The sequence below is a fragment of the Xenopus tropicalis genome, chromosome 8 (genome assembly GCF_000004195.4).
Source record: "Xenopus tropicalis strain Nigerian chromosome 8, UCB_Xtro_10.0, whole genome shotgun sequence".
Classification (NCBI taxonomy): Eukaryota; Metazoa; Chordata; class Amphibia; order Anura; family Pipidae; genus Xenopus; species Xenopus tropicalis.
In genome coordinates, this window is record NC_030684.2 from 110,015,234 (window position 1) to 110,033,603 (window position 18,370).

An 18,370-nucleotide genomic window follows, 5' to 3' on the forward strand; every position below is an offset into this window, starting at 1 on the left:
AAGGAATTGTACAATATGGAAATCACGCTTCATGGATTGGATTTGTTGTTTATAAGTGAGCTATTGTAGTTTTTAGGCAGAATTAAGGCATGATAGCAAAAACTTATAGGGAGTGAAATCAGCATGTGCATAAGATTCTTTTCTATATGCTTCAATGGTGAACAGGAATACAGTGAATTAACCAGAGGAGCAGGGGTTTGAACATATGCTCGTTAACCTTGTAAGGAAGTCAGTATTGAAGGAAAGAATTGTTATAGTCACTGGCACTGAGTCAACGAGCATCATGATATGGTGGAGTGACTATACAAGTTCGAATTCCGAATGAGACAGTTGGCAAAGAAGGAGATCGTGAACCAGAAAAAAGTAAAGTATTTAAATGATCTGAAAGTGGGAAAGGGTCATTGATAAACACAGAAGAAGTTAGATTAGAAGTTAGGAATAATTATATTTGAAAAGAATAGAAGACCATCGACAGGAAGGTTAAAGGTAGAAACTATTTCTAAACTTTTCTATACAAAGGCGATACGGTATTTTTCTCTGTAATTATAATTTGTTTGTGTAGTTTTTTGTATCATAGTCTTTCTCGTAAACTTTGTAAAAAAAAAAAAAATATTGATCAGTTTCTTATGCTGGGTGCACACTTTCCAAAGGTCTTGCACATTAATGTGTTTCTACAAATGCTGATCAAATGTGTCTTTTTTACCAGAGGTCACCCTGCAGTTTTGCCATACACTATTGATCATAGACTGATTATATCCTAGTGCATCCATGCCACTGGGCTGTTGTATTTTTTGTTAGTTAAGGTAAATGGGAGACTTGTTAACAGGGCAGTCTGCATTTAATTACTGTGTTGTGCACTGGACAGGTTTATACTGTTTCTGCTCTTTTATTTTTGGAAGAACTGGATGTCATTAGTGGCCACATGTTAAACAGAAGCCTGGGTAATGCCTGACTGTTAAATAGATTCCTGTCTGACATGTTTTCTCCATTTGCATTAAAACCTTTCTTTGCATGAATGTAATTCAGTAATCATAGTCATTAGTAAAGATATTTCCTTAAGAGGGCATCAGAGAGCTATTTGCCATTTCTGTCCCCAATCACTTGGCCTTCTCTCCCAGCCTTATTGTTTTTAGTTGTATATCTGTCAAGGCATTGAAGTCTTAAACACTGGTAGCACCTCAGCAACCTGCAGAGCATTGTGCAGAATAAGCAGCTGGCTGTGTAACTCATTCAGTGTTGCTGAATAACGCAGCTGTCCATCTAACATTACTGAGACAAAAGCTGCTGTTTTGGCTTTCCCTACTTTTTGTAAGCTTTATTATAATTCCAGTCTTTCAAACTATCATTGCTGTGTAACCTACTTATTAACTGTCTGCTGTCATATAAAACACAGGATATATGCCATAACTCTCTAGCTTTCTAATGCTGTATTATCACCTCAAGCTATAGACTTTCTGGCAGTGCAAGGGATATCTTTGCTCACAGACGTCACAGTTTTCTTCAGTAATTGATCTGACAGATATGTAAGTAAAGAGAGAGATGTATAATATGATTTGTATGCCGTGAACTATTAAGATCACTGCTTTTCATACTTTTGTGCTATTTGGCTTAAAGAATGAAAAAAAAGGACTGGGTTACTTTCTGCAGTGTCCTTAGCTGCCATCTTCTTGCCTGTTCCCAACACCCCAGGGTCTTACTGAAATCGGCTGCTCTAGAATATCAGGCCATAGCAACACATAACTTGCATTGGAATGCAGAAATGCTGTGGTTAACTGGAAAATATCTAGTTGAGTATCTACCGAACCCTATATTTTCTGTAATTCAATATATATTGCTTCTTTTAGTACAGAAAATGTTTAGAAGGTAAATCTCCACCAGATTTACAGGCCAGTAGGCAGGAAGGGGGGGCACCTCAGACCAGAGGGACGACGTGTCGGGGCAAAGGGGCCCGGTAAGTTTATTACTCTGTGTTGGGCCCTTCTGATTTTTTTTGCAGTTGCACAGAGCCCCAGTTTATTTTTTACCAGTAGATAAAATAGGATTCAAACTATATGAGGGAATCACATATCTGTTTTTGCCAATAGAGTATTAAGACACATATGCGAACACTGGGTCATTTCCCTAGTTATTATCCACATTGTAGAGATACCATGACAGAAACATTAACAGCAATGTTAAATTTTTTAGGAATATATCAGAAATCTCACACACAGTGTGGTGTTGTCACTTGCTCTTTATATGGAATGCTGTGAACACTTTATTGAAAATGATTGCTTTTCTCTGAAAACACATCAAAATAACTTCCTCTGCAGCTGTGAGCTTTGCTCCATCAAGGCTAAGTAATAGAAAAATAAATATATGAAACATACTCCTTGAAGATGGCACCAAATAACTCCAGGCTCCTGAGGAAGGACAGTAAACAATCAGCTTATATCACGCCTTTGATGGTGCATCTGCCTGTACTGTAATCTCTTTACATTAAATGTTTGAAGAAGACTTCAGACACAGGCAATAAATATTCAACCAATGTTATCCTAAAATCTCTCTTTTTTTTTTTTTTTTTTTTACAGGACAGGAATGAGGCTGTAGAACCCCAGGAAGAGGATGAACAGGTGTTGCTGGGATTCTCCAGGAGGAAAATCAGTTCCAACTGGGATCGCTATGAAGAAACTGAGAAGGAGTCTGAGTCTGAAAGCAAAGTGCTTCAAAGAGGAGCCGATTACAGTGTCCTCCTTAGTTCAGCAGGTTAGTAGTTAGATGCTCAATAGAATTATATTCTTTTTTTAAGAATAGGTATGTTTGTATTCTGGGACCTGTCCTGGTAGGATTATCATGTGTCAAGGCGGATTTATTTATACAATTATGTATTGTCCTGACAATGAATTGTGCATTCATGTTTCAAATGTGTAGGCATTGGCTGACTTTACCGAATTGTTTGCCATGTACTCAGGGAATTTTGGAGGAGAACATTTAATAAATATTGTCCTTTATTTGAAATGATCAACATCTCCTTAAAGCTACAGGCAAATTAGTTGGTGCTTGACGTAGAAAATGTTAAATTTTTCTGCTAGAGCATTTTATTCAATAATTGAATATGATAATACTTATACAGATTGGATATGGTCATGCTGTATAGCACCTTGAAGGAAATATACTCAAGATTAAGGTGGGGGGTTTACTAAAATTTGTCTTTTTTTAGATTTGTATTTGTTTGAAACGACAAAAAAAACAATTACCTGAACTTAAAAAAGCACGATAGAAAAAAAAACGCTGAAAAGTTGCAAAAATTTTTCGACTTGTTGCGCGATAACTGTGAGTTTTTCATATTGTCGCACAAAAGCCAGCGTACAAAAAACCTTTTAAAACCACAAACAAAGATCTTCCAATTTAAAAGGAACAGCTGCCTTTACTCCTACATAATCACAACAGGTTTTAGGTGGCATATTTTGTAAAGTTTTCGGCGACGAAAAAGCCCAACATGAAAAAATTGCAGTTTAGTAAATTACCTCTTAAATTATTGCTTCATAAAAGCATATTAACTGCATATAAATTGAAATGGGCAGCCACAGCATTGCCACCTAGAATAGATAATGACATTAATATTGCCTTGGCCAGAGTGACAAATCAACCTGCTACAGTTAAAATTTGATAGAATGACAAAACATAATACACTTCCTATAGGGGTTAGCTACTCTGGAAGTGTAAAGCCCCTTTAATGCCAGTTTCTGTAACACAAGACCTTTTTTTTTTACATTGACCTAAGGTTTATTTTACCTTTGCTTTTGCAGTATCAGATTACATAAACATTATTAATAATATACATGTTAAAAGAGAGCGGTATCAGATAATACTGTGCAATATAACACTGCTAAAGTGATAGTAATTAAAGGGAGACTGTGTGGTGACAAAATGCTTTTTGTGCCATTGCCATCAAGATCTTTTAATGATGCCAGGAAAACAGTGACTGGCTCTTTGTGTATTATTACTGTCTGTTTTGTACGTGCTGGCTAAAAAGTAGATTTAAATGGTTTCCCTGCAAAGCCCTTTGATACGGCAGCCTATTGATAATTAATCTACGCTCTTCTGGGCAGGGCCGTCTTTACCTTTTGTATCTGTTATTGCATGTATATTTGTATGCAATCTGTTCAGTGTTTTAGTGTATACACCCATTTATTGTACAGCATTGCAGTTATGTTGGTGCCTGATAAATTAAAAAAATTATAAAAAAAACTATCTAGATATGTAATTTGTGTCCATTTTTATACTTGCAATATGTTTTCATATTATATCAAGTCCCTTTTTTAATAAGTTGTCATTGTTTAACTTATTGTCTTAAATTACTGGCTGGCCAGAGAAATTGTGTAGTTTTAAGGGGAAGTACCTGTTTTAATATGGTGTCCCCTTCCTTGGAATCTTGATTTAAGAAATGATTTAAGAAATACTCAAGGGTCCAGAGGTCTTTCTTGTGTCTGGTACCATGGCTTTGATCCCCTTATAACAGTTGTACGTTTTGTTATTGCATGTCCATTGTGTCTGTTTTAAAGGGTAAGTTAGTGTTTTATTCTGTTGATCACATAACTTTGTGTTAAAGCTGATATGCCATAAATCTGCCTGCACCAAAAAGCAGAAAAAGTTTGTCATGTGTCAGTGCTGATTTGTATTGTGTCCTTCTTTCTGATTGAATTTTGAGTTCTCCTTATAGGTAGCTGGCATTGATTCCATTCTGCCACGCAGATACCATGGAATCTGCTGTCTCTTTAACTTTGCCGTCATCTGTGTATGGGTCTAAATATAGATGATGTTGAATTTTCCTTCTGCTTAGGGTTTTGTGTGCTGTCTTTTGGGGTTAGTCTTGCCTGCCTCTTGCCTAAGGCTGCTCCCTCATTCACACTCGGAAGCTCTGTTTGTTAATGACTGAAGGCTTTTTTCTGAGTGTTTTGTGGAGCTGCAGATCCAAGAAAATATATATGCAAAGTCATAACTATTTAGTACTGTGAAGTATACATGTAATTCCTTTTTGAATGTTGAGGTAAGATTTATGTTACAGCTAAAACACAGGAGCATGTTATTTGTGCCACATCATAAAATAAAATTGTACCACCCAGCAGAGCCCTGCAATGTGAGTGCCCTAGAATCTTTTCTGCATTTTTCTGCACTTGCCAGTTATGTTACCTAAAACAGACTGAAAATTAACTTTGTGGTAAAAAAAAGGATATATGTCCTGTTGCAATGCCATTGCTGAACTATTATACTCAGGGTTGGCCTGAGAAGTCATGGTGCACCCATGCACCCAACTTGTAATCAGCAACCACTTATATTACACGAAAATATGCCTCAAATCTGCACATAACCCTGCCCATTTCTCCGTAACCCTAACCCTTTTGTGGCAGTCTAGACCCCCTACTGGAAATGGGCATCTGACAGGACTCTTGCTTGTAAACCTTCCTTGTTTAGAAATACCTAAACACCCCCATATGTAGGAGGCACTTTTAAGTGAAGTCTGCTTAGCCTTTAAAGGACAAGGAAAGTCAAAATCTATGAAGCACACTATTAAATAGTACTGCTATTGCTGTGTAAAAATGCTATATTTCTGGATTGCCTAATGAAAGATTTACAGAGATACACATTCTACATTCTTCTTACTTGGTTCAGTGAACGGCACTGCCATCTTTAACAAAGGATGCCGACTCCCTTTCCCTCACTGTCTCTACCTCCCCCCCCCAGCACCCGCCTGCCGGCTGCGTCCTCCTGTTATGGCTCCAGCTGGCTCTGCATCCACTTTTTATAAGGCTTGTGCGCATGCGCCGCCTACAGTCCTGGTCTGGGTGTCTGTGCAGGAGTGTTGCATTATGGGAATCTTCTATACCTAGCTCAGCGTTTTTTCTTCCTGTTTGGCTTCTGATATGGGGAGACTTAAGGGCACTATTGAGACAACTAAAGGTATGCCTGCATTTTGAGGTTAACTCTTTACTAGCTTTTCTTTCTCCTTTAATAATATTTTGTGCAAATAAAGAGGCAACTGCTTCACTGGAGTCTCCTCTTGACATTTAATCCATTATCTATTATATATATAGTAGAATATTAAAAGTAGGTACTACTTAGGGTAACAGTACCAGGGGGGTTTGCCAACTTCCTTGAAATACCTTACCTGCCTGCTATCACTCTTCCATCTAGTTCCATCTAGGTAGAAAGATGCCTGTTGCATTCCATTATACCAGTGAGGTGAGTATCATACAAGGATTCTTACTCCTGCAGTCTCAAGCAAAATGTATAAAATTTATGTCACCCTCCGCTGGAGAGTATAATTAATGTCATTTCAAAATCTTCCCACAGTGCTAATACCCTTAAAGGTTTGTGCTAGGTTTTCATGTGTGCATTTTTTTAAAAAAAAACAGACTGTCATTTAGGCAGTTTAATTATTGTAGTACTCTTATCTCTCATTGCGCTGCTTAAGGCTTATGGCACAAAGCGCGTTCTAAACAACTGCTGTCAAAATACCCTACATTTCCTATAAATGCCCTTAATTTATTATTACTGCTTGCCATAGCAGAACTTGGCAAATCCTATGGTTATGGCACATGCTGACAGTAACAGATGGCCTTTACCCCAGAAATATTCATTTTCATGTCTCTGAGCTGAGCCTACCTGGCACTGTCAGCATAATTTATAATCAGACCATTTTTCATGCTCTGCTATGGCAAGTGCTGACAATACATTTTGAGAATTTTGACCTTCTCTGTTTTCTACCTGAATGTGGTGGCAAAAAGTGCCCCATGTGCCTTAATTCTAAAGACAATTCCCTTGGTTTATGTATAATTAATTATATTGAATTCATTTGGAGAAAACTGGAAATACCGGGAGTTATGCTAAAGACTACATTTTTACACTTACCATAAAATATTTTAGTGTGGATTTAATTTTTTTCAGTTTTTCATTTTAATATTACTTACTAAATGTGTTATTTTATATAAAAAAGAGTCATATGCAAGTAAAGACTTGAAGGTAGTAGATAAATTTTAAAACAGAAGTCTGTTTTTATCATCTTAAAGAGCAGATATAAGAAGAAACCACATGAAATGGCTATGTATAATAAGCAGAAAATACAGATGCTTTATAGTCATGCCATTAAACGTTATATCTCTTAAATGTCACCCGTATCTATGATTACACGATGTTAAATTATAATTTTGTGTTCCAGACTGAGGTTGCATGATAAGTTGGGTGTTAGATGGTTCTGAAAAGGGTTCACTAAACGCCTGTGTGTGTTTAAGAACACTGGACGATTCGATCTGCGCCCCTTGGGCATTTCTGAAAATGAGGGAAAAAATATACAAAAACAAACATTGGCTTCTACAGTTTTGTAGCGCAGTCAATTGGAAAATCGACATAATTAAATGTGCTCTTAATCTTATCAGGGATCTGTCTCCTGTTAGCATAATTGTAATGGTGCTCAGGCATTCTTTAAGGGTGTTAGCAGCAGAGAAAATTTGTACAAACAAGGTACTGATCACATAAACTCAAGAGACCTGTCATCTAGGGACCTGGAAGCATTCCATTTCTGAAGCTGATTGCTTTATTTTTGAAAACAGACTTCTCTGTCAGTAGGGCATTTTCAACATGCTTTCCAGGACTAAAATATTTATAATTCAACTGTTAACAATACTCATCCCTGTCATTTTTCATATATCTAGTTCCTGTTGCTTTTTTGAATACTGTTTTATATAGGAAAGCCTTATGTAATTTGAAAATGAATTTCTTCTTGTGATGCCCTAGATTTATTGACTTATGTTGCCTAGATCTAAAGTGGCTTTTTACTATCCATCAGTAAAATTGCCATACTGCTAGTTCCAAAGTTTCAAAAGATGTTTGATGCAGTGCACTCAATATAACACAAGCCAGCAGACTGACAGACCTGACTTGCTGGAGGAGACTGACCTTTGCAACATTGTTTAAAGTGTAACAGCCAGGAGTTCAGCAAATGCTGCTTTCAATAGCAATTACATTTACAAGAAACCTTTTAAAGCACTAAAAATGTTCAATACATTTGCATTGGAAAGTTGCTTGGAATTATGTTTTCTTTTATTAGGAAAAAAATGTATTTTAGGAATGATGTGTCCTTTAAAGAGTATAGTTGGGGGGAAGTTTCACACAGGTAGCTCTTGCTCGAAACAAACAGAATTGTGATTGGAGAAATGTGATGTGTCTTGAGTCCTGGAGAAAAATTGCAACTACTAAATGCTGGTACTACTCCTGGTATAACATCAGCCTCAGAAATGTTTTGCCTAATTAACATGTTAAGGTTCTAGCAAGCACTGATAAAGGGATGCCAATGTACAATGGAATTAAATAAAACTAAATTGAATTAAAAAGGAAGTTTTCTTTTAAATTATCTTTTAGTATGTTATAATTGTTATAATAAAACTAGTGCACTTTTAACACTGAAGCAGTAAGAAACATAGGGGGAATTCACAAAAAGTGGTGATATTGAGACAAAATAAATCTCCATTTTTGTGAATTTGTCATTTAAGCAGACAGTTTTCAGATTTTGTCTTTTGGATTGTAATTTTACCAACAATTTCTTTCTGAATTTGTCTTTAGCTCTTATTAAATCTGTTGGTGCCATCTAACCCGAGCTTCCCAAGCCTTGGAACAAGGATTTTGCATCTCATTTGAAAGTCATTTCAGTTTAGGGGTTTCCTGAAGGGATACTTTTAGTTTGCCTAGGAAAATGATACAGCATTTTTTTCAGGACAAGCCGGGCTTTCTAATGTTTTCTATATTTTTGTGTCAGTGAAGTGATTAAAGTGGGGGGCACTGCTGCTAAAACTACAAATTTGACTGGGAGGCTTTACTTTTATACAATATATTCACTCGAAAGCTCACGGAAGCTTAACCAAATCTATTTTTTATTCATTGTCTGCAATTTGTCTAACCAAATTCAGTGCTTATTTATGTAACTGATATTTTATTTGTGGTGTTCTTATAATGGCCTCAAAGTGAAAAAATCTTAAATAAATATATAAGGTAGTTATAAAAGACATTTCTGTGAAGATGACAAATCATCTGCTTGTAGTAATAAAGGTATTGTTTAAAAGTAATATATTTCCTTCTTAGGCTAATGCCACATGTCGCGTATGGCGCATATTTTTGGCAACCCAAAAAACACTTGCTTAAAGCTCCCCCTAACTGTGCCTGCACCCGAATGAATTGAATACGCTCGGATGCAGGCACATGTAGCGTTTTTCAGCTTGCCGAAAATGTGTGCCATATGCTACGTGTGGCATAAGCCTTATATGCAGTGTTTTATTAAAAAGGTGACTAACTTTATACAGCTTTTTATTGTACAATGCTGCAGAATGTGTTGCTATTTCTAAATACATGTTGTTAATAATAAAATAATGAATTTGGGACTTTTAAAGGACATGTAAAGCCTACATTTGCCTACAATGTATATCAGTTGGGCACATCTCCCCCACCCAAATGGCATCATTTGTACTGCACATATCCCCTCCGCTTGCCAGCACCATCACATTTTTCTAAAGCAAATAGCAGCTTTTACCCAGTGGCCATTTCTCCTCTAATACGTAATCAGATAAATTTAAATCTGCAAACAGCATACACACACACAGACCCTTATTCAGCATACATTTCATCAAGAATACAGGCTCACACAGGCAGAACTGTCTGATAAAAGTTCTGCTTAGTTTGAGCTGAGCTTAAGAGAGAAAGTTAGGAGAAAAAAAATTGAAGCAGCCAGCTAGAGCTGAGTTTCTATGAGAACCAGCAATGCCATCTCTTCACTGGCTACTAGACTGGGGGGCGTGTTTAGTATTCTGAGCTGAGAACAAATGAGCATGCCCACAAGCCAAAAGTGGGCGAGTGGGTTACAGGAGGAGAAGGAAATCTAAGTGATTAAGGAGATGTTGCAGCCTTACTATTTAACCTCTGGACAACCAGTATGGTAGGTATTGAAAGATTTCAGAGAGGCTGTTCACTGATTAAATTTTTGTGTGTGGGGTTTACATGTCCTTTAAAGAGTTGTGATTTGGGATTTAGGCTAGTTGAACATTTTCTGTAATTCTTCACATTAGATGCAGCTTTTAACAAAATGCACAAGCTTTTATTGGTATTGCATTGTTCATTTGCACAACTACTCTATGTCCATCCTTTTTTATAGTCACATGATTTTAGATCAGTAGTTCCCAAACTGTGGGACTGCCCACCCCTAGACGGGGCCAGAGCAATGAGTGGGTGGCCCATACTGAAGGCCTGTTAGTATTCAATCAATACGCATGCCTCCCAACTTTTCTGATTTTCGTGGGACAGTCCCTCTTTTAACAACTCAACCTGCTGTGCTGGATTCTTACTGAAAAGTCCCTAATTTCCTTTTGATCTCCTGCAGTGAACGCTAAAAAAAGATACAAACTTAATTAAAAAGTAGCTTCTGGCAGAAAGCCTAGAAATCTTAACAAGCTTCACCTGCACATTGTTTCTCAGACATAATGAAATAAGTATGCTTTTGGCAGAGAGCCCAGAAAGTTAAAAAGCAACACATGCAATGAGGTACAATTGTAACTAATAAGCTAAACAGGTCTCTTGGGGGAACTGAGACTTGCAGATTAAAGGGCAATTTCACCTGCATTAACAAAACTGTAATTACACATAAAACAAGACCCCTAAACCCCCAGAAATGTGTTCAAATAAACTGCCAAATTTAGTTGCGCTGCGTACATTTCTTTTTGTCCCTTTTTCCATTTTTCAAATATTGGGCAGTATGAATACGAGCAAATAGGCAATTACCCAAATGTCACCCTAACTGTATGGTTAATATTCTTGGAACTATGACAAAATGTTGGACCTCAAAATGGGGCTCGAACTGGAAAAGTCCCATAACCACAGTAATATCTGGGCCTATGCTACTATACTTGTGTTAGTATTGCTGGAAAGTAGACTGAGTGAATGCCACATTACAAAAGTGGGGGTATATTGTCTTAGCAGGTTTCTAACCATGAATAATAAGTCTTACACTAAACATTTAGTTCACTTACAAAAGTCTGGAATTTTGTTATTGCTTTTGCAGGTGTCAAAATGTTGTTTATTTACTGAGGATGAATCGCCATTTCTAACCTGTTTTTTAATTAGAGCTGGTAACATGTTAATTGTTCTTATCAAATGTCATCTTACCATATGGTATCTGAACAATGGACCATTTGCTGTTGTATTTAATTCAGCATAGCTTGCAGATGCATGTCAGTAATAATATTACTACTCTGAAAGTGCTTGGCCAACTAAGCAGATGCCAATAAAAGATAGATGAGGGGAAAGCACATAGTGCATGGAGGTTCTTTTAATAAGCTAAGACTTGTGGTTATGAGTTTTTAATGTTACAACTTCAGGGTTAATGACGATTGGCCAATCGGGCATTGGCCTAAATTGCTCCAGTGCCAAATTGTTAACCCATGTGGTTTACTGTGTAAAACAAGATGTACTTTATAGTGCAGGTAGAAACAAATTCAATTATTATGTAGTACAAGAGTATGTCATAGATGTGACACCTGGGTCATATATACTACTGAATCGCAGAGAGTGCAACTACAGTAGATAGAGAAAAGGGAATCTGTTAATATTACAACCAAGAGACAAAGACATTCCAGTGGCAGTCATGGCCTTTTTTTTGGGGGATCTGTGAGCTTTGAGGGGGGGGAAGCCTAATAATAATCTGCCTACCAAAATGTTCACAAACTGAGGCAACTCTTTAAATTTTATATTACTTTTGGCATTTTTTTTTGGGCAGAATTATCATGTACAGGCACATCTTGTGTGCTCCATCTAATTGTTCTACATATTCATGACATAGCAATACATGCACCTGTACAACATTTACCTATATGAACAGATACACCTTAACATATCTTACCGTTTATGAAATTTTCATAATGTTACTTCTTTCTTATTCATTGGTTCATCATAAACGTATATGGAATCACACATTTCCACTCCTGCGTAACTCTGGTTTCTCTTTGATTTTTGGAGATACTGTAAAGTAAAAGAGACGTTGTCCTTTTAGTTTTTTGGTACTCTGTTTAACCTAGGTAATCATACATGGATTTCACATGGAAAACATATTTAAGTGTAATTTTATATTTGGTTAGAAACAAATCAGACCAGTTAAAGATTTACTGTGCATAGGGCCCTAACTCTGAGGATATACGTATGAACAGTCAGTGTGTATGTTTGATTTATGTTGAGACTACAGCTGTTCCTTAATTTTTAAGCTCACTTATAAACCTCAGGTGCACAGTGGTCTATTTAGCATATTGCTATTTTTACATTGGTGTTGTGCCTATGCATAAATGGGTTAAGAGCATCTGTGTTTCTACTTGCCTACATTTACAAGACTCATATTCAGTTTTCTGATTTCTCATTACTTTTAGCTTGCCATTTACCTTGTGATGTACATACTAATCAGATGGAGGATAAACATTCAAGTGTATACATTTGCTAAACAGGTCAATTTTGGATTTACAAAATATTTGGATGACTAGAAAAAAGTGTCTCACTGGAAAAAAGAAAAACAAAAAATTGGTGGCACCAGACTAACTACCCCAGGAACTCAATATTGTCGTATGATGATTTTTATGTTGGTAGTTGTTTTTTGTAAGAACAAGTAGCATGTGTGCAACAAGCTGCCAATATGTTTATCACAGCTTTCTGGCTTATATATAGTGGTCTGTCGTTGAAGAATGAATCTCACCACTGGCTCATAATTGACATGAAGTCAAAAGTAGAAACCTATTTGTAACAATAAGCTTTGTTAGAATGTTTAGAAAATGTGCAAAAGCTTGTTGCAGTGTGTGGAAAGACCCTAATGTGTGATGAAATGCCTGAGCATCAAAAGGCATATGTGGGCAGCCAAGGTTCCAACTGCTTTAATGGGAAAGAAGAATGAACTCGGAGAATACCTGCTTGAAAAAGGAACTAGAATGTTCTGAAAGCTTGCTATGGTTATCTTAGTTAGCCAATAAAGGTATCACCTTTATACCACTTTTGTTATTTTTTATTTCAAAAGGGTTACCCTGTAAACATTAAACAGTACTAATAAATCACTTATTTACTTAGTTTGCTTTTTATAATATGAATCTGTAGAACTGTAGAGCTTTAAGGTGTCCATACACTATAAGATCTGCTTGTTTGGCGGGGTTGCAGATCTTTATACCAATATGCACAATTAAGGTGGGAGATATTGGAGTCTGAATAAAAGTGATAGGAATAGGACCAGTCGGAGCAAGGACCGAATCAATGAGCCGATGCAGTTCCCGATCCAATGGGAAAATCACACCTACCGAATAAATATCTGACCGGGTAGGCCCATCAGGGGTCCCCATACATTAGCAGATAAACTGCCGAATCATTCTCAACTCAAATCTGCCTGTGTATAGCCACTTTAACATTTGTCCACAAAAGTGTATTTATTAGGGAGCTTAGATTGTTAATGGTTGTCAATTTTTATAAAACACAGTAACATGTCTGCCTTATTTTAATAAAGGATAATAATAATTTATCACAACAGGTTTTAAATCAGCACGGGTTTCCATAGTTTAGTGTTTTGCTTGTATCACTTTAACTGCTTTGCTGGAAATTAATGATGTGATACCACCAGAAGGCATCTCTTCATGAGTATATTCTTATAAATATGTTTTAGCTTTTTTGCTGACCAGCACCACTGCTATCTCTACAGTACATCCAACATATGCTTATGAATATTACCTTCCGGGTAGCTTTTAGTGTAGTTCAGCAGCTTTTGAGCAAGCTATGCGTTGGAAGCTTTGCCTTCTGACAACTCTGGGATTTTAGCAATGATTAAAGGGCCAGCATCGTCAAAAAAATTCAACAAACCCCAAATGCAGTTACTGATCTTGTGAGCTTAGAACATATTGTTGTCATTGTCCAATTATTTACTTTGTATTCCTCTTGGGCATAGGTGAGGTATAAATAATCATATTTTTTTAACTATATTTATATTTATTTTAAAAACACAAATTTAGACATAGCAAAATCATTGTAGAGGTTTAGTATCCATTTCTAGAAATGAATGAATTAACTTGGTCGCATAGACAGCAATGAGTAAGTAATGTAGAATACATGTTTTATATCACCATTTATTTATGTAAACAATTATTGCCAAGGGTTCTGCATTTTTTAAATAATGTAATTTCGGTAGCTAATAACAGTGAACCTAAGGGTTTATAGGCCTGTTTGGTGGTCTCCCTTTGCCCGAGTTGCTGCCTGGGTCTATTTCAAAAGGATTATGTAGGTGTCCATAATAAGAGTCCCATAAGAACCAGTCCTCTAAAAAGGGCAGTGAGTTATCATGGAGTAGAGCTGTTAGGTAGTCCATACTTGTATATATTGTATCTTGTTAATCAGTTAGGGTATGGATGGCATTGTAGGGGCTTTCAAATGAGCTGTGATCAGGTAGTGTCTTTCTAATAGTACATATAAATAGTAATTTTAATTTATAATGGTGTTTACTAACATTGGTTGCTATTGGCTGTTTATCACCTATCAACAATTAGTTTTTATAAGCCTGCTATGTGTGAGGAAATAAAAGCAAAAATCTGGTTGCTCTTGAAACAGCGCTGGTGCAATTAAGCATCTATCTTTATTATCTTTCATTTTATTGTTTCCCAAGCATTTAGAAGCTTCTCTACAGAATAAAGTATTGTTTATTCTTTGGAAGTGTTGGAAAAAACAGCATTAGGGAGAACTATACATAAATCCAGCATTAGTTCTTTCAAGAATGGGCTAATTTCTTTGTCCAAACAGTTTATCCATTAGCAAAATAATATTGACACTGTTATGGTACAGAAAACCCGCTATAACATGACAATGAAATTCTGTTGAAAAACCTGTGTATGTGTAAGGACACATGGCACATTTTGTCACTCATGTTTGATCTCCTCCAGTGTGGGTGGCAAAACTTTTGAAAATACCTGTCCATTGGCATCAGTGTGAATCACTGCCAGTAAAGCAGTTCAATCATGTAACTGCTGGAAAATGCAAGAGGAGGCAACTTCCAGAGGTGACACCATACCCACAGTGAAGCATGGTGGAAGCAGCATCATGCTTTGGGGCTGCTTTTTAACCAACTAGAACTGGTGCTTTAGTCAAGGTGGATGGAATAATGAAGAGCTCCAAGTATCAGTCTATTTTGTCACAAAGCTTTCAAGCATCTGCTAGGAATCCAAAGATGATTCAGCATGACAACTACTCAAAGCATACAAATAAATGAACAAAGCAGTGGCTTCACTAAAGGAGGATCAATGTTCTGGAATGGCCCAGCCAAAGCCCAGACCCTAAAAAATGAAAATCTGTTGGGTGACCTGAAGAGAGCTGTGCACAGGGAATGCTCTCACAAACTGACATCTGAAAATTTTTTGCAAGGAGGAGTGGGCAAAAATTGCCAATTCCAGATAACCATCATAATTTATTTATATAACACCAGCAAATTACGCAGAGCTTTACATTAAATTCTTACATTAATTTAACAAACAAGGGTATACAGTGTAACAAGCAGATTAGATTGCCCTATGTGCAAAGGGTTTAAGGGTACATTTGAAACAAAAAGAATATGGAAACTGATGATTTATGATACATATAAACGTCTGAGCAGTTTAGATACATTGAATATGCTTCTCTAAACAGATGAGTCTTTAGGGAAAGTTTGGAAGGAAGGTGGTAGTAGGTAAGTCCAAATGACTGAATAAGTTTCCCTAGAGAAGTTGTATAGCTTGAGAACAGCAGAGAGCATAAGAGCCTAAGAGCATAAGAGCCTTGGGGAACTCCAACAGAAAGAAGTAGAGTTAGAGAAGGCAACTTCAAAGGATAAGATTTAGTCCAAGAAAGAGCAATGTCACAAATGTGACAGAATGCCTAAAAAGAGTAGGTGGTCAACTGTGTCAAAGGCCGTGGAGAAGGATGGAATAGTTACCTTTAGACTTTGCCAGGAGATCTTTAGTTACTTTGGTGAGAGCAGTTTTTGTTGAGTGTGTTGGGCAGAAGCTAGACTGCACGAGAAAGGAGTCGAGAAAGGAGTTGTGAGCGAGATGCTGGACCAGTTGGTTGTAAACAAGCCTTTCCAACAATTTAGATGCAAACAGAAGAAAGGAAACTGGGAGCTTGGTATGGGGTCAAGGGAGCAGGTTGTGGGGTTTAAACAGGCTAGAAGTTTGCTAACTTCATTTAATGTTGCAGAGTGTAAAATGGATGTGAGTTATACGGTGATTTGAGATTGTCATCCAATGGTATGCTCCATCTAATAAGGTCAGTTTTGTCCTTAAGAAATGAGGGAGGTCTTGGGCAGTTACAGTAATAGGGGGAAGGATGTGGAAGGGGGCACAGAATGGAGTTAAAGGGGACAAACAAATGCTGTGGATTAGAGGATAATCCAGATTTGCCAAGATGGCTCTTACCCAAAAAAAGTGCTGTAATAAAATGAATACTGTATATACTCGAGTATAAGCCTAGTTTTTCAGCACCCAAAATGTGCTGAAAAAGTCACCCTCGGCTTATACTCGAGTCGGGTGCCATGGGTCCCTCTAGACTAGCACCCTCTCTCCTTTGTGTGCAAATTAGGCCCCCCGCAACCAGACCCTCCAGTGCCCTGGCCTAGGCTCCCACTAGCAATACTTATTTGCCCTTACATCCTTCCGGGACTGGGTCTGCTGCCAGTTTGCCAATGTGCAATGAGCATGGGGTAGTACTCATATTGTTTTTGTTGACCCTCTTCTCCGCTTACAGAGCTAGTTTTTCTTTGAAATAAATATTGAAAAACATATACCCCACTGATGCCTCAATTAATGAAATTTTATTGGTATTTATTTTGATTGTTAAAACTTAGCAGTAGCTGCTGCATTTCCCACCCTAGGCTTATACTCGTCAATAAGTTTTTCCAGTTTTCTTAGGTAAAATTAGGTACCTCGGCTTATATTCGGATCGGCTTATACTCGAGTATGTACGGTAGGTGCTTCATCCAAGTATTATTTTAGGGGGTGTGCACACTAATACAACCAAATTTTTGTATGATTTCTTTTTATTTTTTTTCAGTAAACTGGTTGATTTATTTTACTTTTCTGTATAGGGTGGAATAAATTCTGTCAGGATTATTTTGTTGTTGCTGCCATTTTACAGAGGGGTTTTTATTTATAGTGTAGGCAGTAGGATATATTATTTATTTAAACAAAATAGGATAAATACATACTGTTTGATTTTGACAAGAACTGCCATAAACTATTCTTAATCAATTAGTTAAAACACCACCAAAATGGTTGTTTATTTTAGAAATCTATGTTATCTATAAAATAAAACTTTATTATTTTCATTAGTAATTACAATAAATAGCATTGGTGGCAAAAAATATCTTGTATTCAGGTATATACACAGTTCACAGCTAATTTTATCCTTAAATAACAGCATTGATTACTTTTGTCAGTAATAAATGATTCGGCTTTATGACAGTTCTACTGTGATCTAATTTTCCTCCAGTCAAAAACCATGTGTGTGATTTGTTTGGCTTGCTCTCCCTATAGTATTGCTATGTTTTTATATTGAGCAAACATATAAAAATAAGTTACCGGTAACCAACCACTATCTGTTGCTGTGATTATATTGAAGGAAACACTACATTTTGTTGTGTGCTCATGCAGCTTAGCTTGTCTGCTTCATATCACTGATATAGAGTGATCTTTCTGCCCAGCTGACATTCACCCATAAGCTGGCTACCTAGCAAATGGATGACAGACTGACCTCTGGTTTGATGCCTTTATTTTTTTCCAACTACATTTTTAGTACATTCTCAGCAACAAGGAAAGTACAGTGATGCCAGGCACAACACAAATACAACATATAACTGTTGTTTCCAAATCAGAAGTGTCCAAATGTATACAACTAAATAGACTGTAATCCAGCAGGTGTCATAAAAGACATTAGAGACTACTTTTAAAGGCCATTGCACACAGGAGGTTTTTGTTGCCCTGCTACCACAGGAAACAAAATGCCCCATGTTTCCTTCCCACCGGCTAACATGCAAATCACCAGCAGGGAAACAAACGCTTTGGTTTTCCAAAGTAGCCTGAAGTTTCCTTGCATGGAAACTTTGGGCATCTTGGCACCACGTACATTTCACCACTGACAATTTTGTTAGCTGATGGGAAACAAGCAAAGGACATTTTGATGTCTGCAGTAACAAAGATTTATCGGCGGCAACAAAACAGCTGAAGTTATTATTGAAGATTTTGCAACACAAGGCACTTCATAGGTGTATCCTTTCATGCAGCAGGCTGTAGTTGCCCTTTAAAATATCATTGTGTGA

At 36.9% G+C, this 18,370-nt stretch overlaps 1 protein-coding gene across 1 annotated transcript in view; it reads left to right on the forward strand.

Annotated features, from left to right (window-relative positions):
* Positions 1-18,370, forward strand: part of aven (apoptosis, caspase activation inhibitor) — a 181,945-nt gene that overhangs the window by 16,310 nt on the left and 147,265 nt on the right. Inside the window, exon 2 of the mRNA XM_002935329.5 lies at positions 2,571-2,745. Within this exon, the coding sequence (XP_002935375.2) occupies positions 2,571-2,745 (175 nt within the window). The remainder of the gene's footprint in view (positions 1-2,570; positions 2,746-18,370) is intronic.